The following is a 5910-nucleotide window of genomic DNA, read 5'->3' on the forward strand; positions in this document are numbered from 1 at the left end:
CGGATGCTGTGGACAAGGGAGGAGAAGTAGATCAGCCCGCAGACTCATTTGGAGTCTCGATGTCTGGGTATCTTGACCTTGATCTCTGAAGGTCGTCGGGATTGTTTTCTGTTTGCCTTTGTCTCAAGATTTCGTGTAGTGTTTTAGGCCGAGTGTGGCCGTTCGTTATTTGAGTGTGCTATGGCCTTGCGAGGTCATTTGACTATTTATGCGGGACTGGCCGTTGGTGGCTTCGAATCCCAGCCGCTCAGCCGCCTTTTTATATATAACGAATGTTCTTTTAGCATTCTATGGGTTTTAGTTTATACTTCTGCTAAGTGTTGAGGGAAAGACACGAGTACTCACTTCGTATCTTAACTCTTAATTTTTCATTCCGTTCGTTTGCTCTTTCGAGGGTATTCAAAAACGTTTAGGAGTTTTACGAAGTTTCGTGAGTGGTTTAGATGTGGACGATGAGACATGTTTTAAGAACTCGTAACAGTTTCGATATCATGCCTTGAGATGTTAATGAACCAGTAGGACTGGGTTTAGGGCAAGACCTAGGTTTACTTTCGGCTATAAGGCTATGCGACGACTAATCGGCTTTCGTTTTGCCCGTTGGCGATTTCTACCTGATTCTTTTCGATTAAAGTCTGCAACTGGGCACCGGCTTATATGACTTGGGTGGGAAGAATCAAGCACTCTCCAGAGAACGTCTGGTGTGATGACCAAAATTTCGGATTTTCTTGTATAGCGCGCTATGGTATCCTTGTTGGATGTAAGAGAACCTTTAGTTTATATGAAAGGTTTGACTACGACTTCTTTTTTAGAGAACGTTTTGGAGTTGTCTGTCGGGGCCAATCGACGGGCATTTTGTATTTTAGAGTCGCGGACGGACTGTCTATTTGAATAATATCTTTCGAGAAATATTTACGACGTCTCGCTTTCTCGAAGATATGTCTTTTGATGTGAGATGGCTACGATCTCCGTTTTTATAGAAGATCCATTTTTCCGGTCTTGCTTGACCATGAGTATGTGTGAATTATGTAGGAATTATTTTTCGTCCAAGGACTGCTTGGACGGTATGCCCTTATCTTGGACATTTCTTAGGCCAACCTTAGATTACTGTGACTTATTGCAAGTGAATCGTAAGATCGGAAGAAGGTAGAATTTATTGAAAAAGTTTCGAAAATCTCGAGTACATTCATGGATATTTCGGACTTTGTGGGAGTATACGAGTATACGTACCCACCCAACCCCCCCCCCCCTTTTTAACGAGGGGGATAGCTGAACTTGTCGATATGACAAGCTGCCTACATACCTCTTTCGAGGATCAAGCAATCTCGTAGTTCTGCTTGTTGCTGCGGGTGTTCCTACTCGCTGGATGGGATCGTTCCGGTTACTTCAGCTGTTGGGGCTTCATTTGGATCGACGACCATTTCAGGAGTCGGGCTGTCCGCTGGCAAGGCGATGGACTCGGGGACTATGTCGCTGTCTGGAGATGTTGCCTGGTCGGGTGATTCTGGATCACTTTTTATGGAGCTCTCGGGAGCGTTTTGAGCTTTCTTACCCCGCTTCGGGTTGACCGCGGGAGTGTTCCGAGTTTGTCGTAGTTTATGCTTGGCCAAGAAGCAGAGCCTAGACTGTTTCTGGCATCCCCAGATTACCGTTGTTCCGTTTGGAGTTGAGAACTTGATGCCAAGGTGGTAAGTCGACGGTACCGCTTTCATGGCATTGATCCAAGGAGTTCCCATGATGACATTGTAGACGGCCGGGTTATCGACTACCGCGAAGTCAGTGATTTTTGTCACCTCTTTAGCCAATACTGGGAGTTTGATTGATCTGAGGGTCATTGACGTTGCACCTGAGAAACCGGTGAGAGGTTTTGGTTCCGGGACGACTTCTCCGAGTTCGATGTTCATCCTCCAGAGGGTATCATGGAAGATGACGTTGACTGTGCTTCCCGTGTCGATAAGGATCCTTCCCACTTCTAGGTCTCGGATTACCAGATCGATAACCAATGGGTCACAGTGAGGTTTGTCAATTTCGATGGTTTCTTGCTCTTCGAAGACGATCTTGTCGTTAGGGGCGTCGTCGGTTGGGGACCGAGCCATCCAGCTTGAACTCGTCTCAGCCTTCCGTCCATAAGCTTTGATCGACGAGATCGAATCGCGATAGAATTGCGATCCCCCGATGATCATGTTCACCCTTCGACGGTTGCTGTCGTTTCCTCGGTCATCCTGCCTCCTTCCGCGTTTCTCGCCCAACTGATTTTCGCGGGTGTCGTTTTCGGGGGACCCTTTATCAGCTTTGGGAGGGCGATCGGAATCCAGGAGGAGGTCTTTTATGCCTGTGACCTTTGAAATTTCGCCGGCGAGGAGCTTCGCAGCAAGCCTTGCGCCGAGAACCTTGCAGTTCATAGTGGAATGACCGCTGGTCTGGTGGAACTCGCAGTAGGAATTATCCTTGAACTGGTTCCTGGTCCAGGTATTTTCGGAAGTCTTTCCCTGTTCGGAGTTGATAGCGTGATTATGCTCGCCCTGGAGATCTTCTCCCTCGTGGTGGACATACTTGTCGTTGCGAGGGTTTTCCTTCTCGCGGACGTCTTCTGCGGGTTGTACTTCTGGGAGAGGACTTTCATCTCTTCATCCATCATGATGAAGTCCGTTGCCTTGTGAAGAGCGTCCTGGACTGTTCTCGATTTTTCAAGGGATATCCATTGACGGAGTATCGACCTGTACCAGAGAGTTTTCCGCAAAGCGTCGACTGCCACTTTATCGCTGATTCCTGTGACTCTTGCCATTACCAGCTTGAACTTGTTCATGAGTTCGCGGATTGGTTCGTCTTCTCTTTGAAATAGACTCCAAAGATCGACGTCTGAGGTTTCCCCGTCCATGAACCTGGAATATTGTTTGAGAAACTCCGAGGCGAGCTGACGGAAACTTCCAATGGAGTTTCGTTTTAGACGAGAAAACCATTCGAATGCGGCTCCTTTGAGGTTTTCGACGAAGAGGAGGCAGTAGCCTGCGTCTCGTTCACGTTCCTTGAGTTTGCACCTTCCCATCGCGATCTGGAAAGATTGCAGATGCGCCTTCGGGTCGGTGGTGCCATCGTAGACGGGAATTTTGATCTTCCCCGGATCTGAGATGTTAGTTTCCGTGATCCGGGCAGTGAACGGAGTTTTCCGCGCTTCCTCGAGAAGTCTGTCGATCTCGGGTGCAGCGCTTGTCGCGTGGTGAATCTTCGACTCTACCGCCTTGATTCTGCTGCAGTTTTTCCGATGTACTCGCGGAGATCATGGATCTCATGAGGATTTTTAGCAGCCTTGCGAGCCTGTTGGTGTTGGCTGTGGTGGATCCGAGCCTGATTCTCGGCCAGTTCTTCCTGCTCTACCCAATATAGGGGCAGCCTTGCGAGCCTGTTGGGGTTGGCTGTGGTGGATCCGAGCCTGATTCTCGGCCAGTTCTTTCTGCTCTACCCAATATAGGGTTTCTTCTTCCTCTGTCATGGGCTTTTCGAACGACACGTCCTGCCGAGCGGATTGGCTTCGCGTTCTTCTTGGATGGACGTCGGCACCTCCGTTCGAGTGATCAGACTGGTCGCTTATGTCCAAATCGATCCGCTCGAAATCGCCTCCTTCGTTGCTCCCGGCGGGAGGTGGAAGGTTCTCCGCGGTCGGTTGTGCGCCTGGCGGGACTGTTTCATCAGGGTTTTGACCTGAAGAATCCTTGTCTGCTCGTGTGGCCCGATCGCTCGGAGTCTCGAAATCGAGTCTTCTGCCGCTGCGGGCTTTTGTGGCCCCGCGCGGGTTTTTACTCTTGGCCTTCGCCGTTAAGGTTTCCACCTGTTTTGCGAGAGGGGCCACGAGTTTTGCTTGTTCGTCCGACTTTTTCTGAGCGGAGGTGAACATTTCTTTCATCTGGTCCAGTATGGCGTTCGTAGTGACCGTGGATACGTTTCAACCTGGAGTTCTTTCAGCGTTGGCATTGACGGAAGTCCCGTCATGCGTTTGCTTGTCTTTGTCAACATTGATCGTCATACCTGACTGAGCGTGCGTGGTTGCGTGAGAGATAGATCTGTACCCCTCCTCCTTCTATTGCCAAACTGTGGGAACCGGAATTCACACTAGGCCTGGGCGTTTTTAACTCAACCCGAAGTACCGACCTTAACCCGAACCGGAAAAACCGAATCCGAATCCGAACTGTTTTACAAAAATATCCGAAAGGGACTTATGAGCTTACTACTTTGGACTTTGGTTATAACCCGAACCGAATCGAAATCCGAATTAAGATCCGAAGATATCCGAAATTAGTTAAATATGTTAATGTTTTTATATATATTAAGGTGATTTATATATTTTAGAGTATTCAAAATATTTTTGTAGTTTGTTTTATTTGTTATTTTTAATACTTTTTAGTTAATTTAGATAGTTTAACTAATTTTTAATTAGATTTGTAAATAATTTATATATTTTGAACTTTTTTTTGTCAATTTTTGAGGTTTTAAAAAATATATTTTGAACGATTTTAAACATTGGTTAAATCTGATCCGAACCGAACCCGAAAGGAACCGAACCGAACCCGATTCGATAATTAGTAAAAACCGAATGGTACTTATGAGCATAACATCAAAAATCCGAAAATCCGAATCACCCGGACCGAAACCGAAAGGACCACTGAACGCCCAGGCCTAATTCACACCGTCGAGATTTGTTAATCAGAGGAAAACCAAGCTAACCTAGCCTTCCCTGAAGTTTCCGGTTATCTGTTGGGCCACACTCAACACAATCAATATGAAAGAGTCGAAAGTAATAAATTGTAAAAGAACGAAAAGAGAACAAAGAGGTCTTATTTCTGAATTCGCGTTTGAGCGTGAACAACAGGTAAGATCCTAGGCCACGAGAGCTGTCGGTATGTTCGCTAGTCTAGCCACCTAAGTTCTAACCTAGTCGAGTCGCAACTCGATAGTAAAAACGGAAAAATGCCTAAATTGCTTTAAGTATTAAGTTTGCTCTGAGAAAGCTCTCCCTTGCTCCTCGCTTTAAGCCCTCCTTATATACTCTCGCTAGGTCGGTTTGCACCTTTCCCTTGGCCGGATTCGTCGCGAGATGGGCTTTTCCATTTTTCGTCACCCTTCATGATTATCTTCGGAAACTTGACATTTATCTTTTCCTGCGAATAAAAAATAGACCGTCATATCAGCCTTAGGCTCAATCATGTTCTAAAATCATAAGTGGTCGTTTAGCCGCGGTTCAGGCCCCTTTGGGCCGTTTTGGGACTTAGACGTTTTTACGATTTTTCCTAAGAAACAGCCGTTGGTTTTTCCGAAAGGATTCCAATTCCCCGTATAGTTAAGGCAACTGGTGTTCAAGCTAACCATAGCCGTTTTATACGCCAGGCAGGAATCCGTTTCGACGACCAAGTTTTTTATAACTTTTCCCAAAGTCTTTCTTTGATAATCCTAAGCGAGACGAGACATGGGTATTGCGTCCAAGGGCCCGAGGATTGTGTTACGGGAACTTAGACGAGGATGCACGGTTTCGGGACGGGAGGTCAGTCCTCGCCCATGGGCGAGGTGGCCTTGGTTGAGATGGTCCTCGCTTATGATCGAGACCTCATCCAGACTGATCCTCTTCTCAACATTCCTCGGTTCGCATCCACGAAAAACTGCCTTTTACTTGATTAACCGTTTTCTGGGAATGGCTAGTTTTCAAGGATCGATCAAGAGTTGGTTTTCCAGGAACTTTCAGGCATTGATTTCGTCGTGACCGGTTTTGACCCCAACACCCGTCACTGATCTTTTCTTATCACGGTCTGTAGAGTAATTAAAATCACAAAAGCCCTCCACCTCGAACTGATCATTCTTAGTAAAATGTAAACACACTTCTGAAGCTCCCTGAAGATACCGCATAACCCATTTAACAGCTTTCCA

At 46.8% G+C, this 5910-nt stretch overlaps 1 protein-coding gene across 1 annotated transcript; it reads right to left on the minus strand.

Moving 5' to 3' along the window:
* Positions 1–1352: 1352 nt before the first annotated feature.
* Positions 1353–2782, minus strand: LOC106315000. Its single transcript, XM_013752784.1, has 3 exons — positions 2432–2782; positions 1791–2387; positions 1353–1628 (listed from the first exon to the last, which is right to left on the minus strand). The coding sequence occupies exons 1-3, from the start codon at positions 2780–2782 to the stop codon at positions 1353–1355; spliced, it is 1224 nt and encodes a 407-aa protein (XP_013608238.1).
* Between the last annotated feature and the right edge of the window lie 3128 nt (positions 2783–5910).

This window comes from Brassica oleracea, chromosome C9 (genome assembly GCF_000695525.1).
Source record: "Brassica oleracea var. oleracea cultivar TO1000 chromosome C9, BOL, whole genome shotgun sequence".
NCBI lineage: Eukaryota > Viridiplantae > Streptophyta > Magnoliopsida > Brassicales > Brassicaceae > Brassica > Brassica oleracea.

Coding starts and splice junctions, on each gene's coding strand:
- LOC106315000 (XM_013752784.1), bottom strand. CDS start 2,782: ATGGCAAGAGTCACAGGAATCAGCGATAAAGTGGCAGTCGACGCTTTG. Junction 2,388..2,431: donor GTTCAAGGATAATTCCTACT/GCGAGTTCCACC, acceptor ATGAACTGCAAG/GTTCTCGGCGCAAGGCTTGC. Junction 1,629..1,790: donor TCCCAGTATTGGCTAAAGAG/GTGACAAAAATC, acceptor TGGGGATGCCAG/AAACAGTCTAGGCTCTGCTT.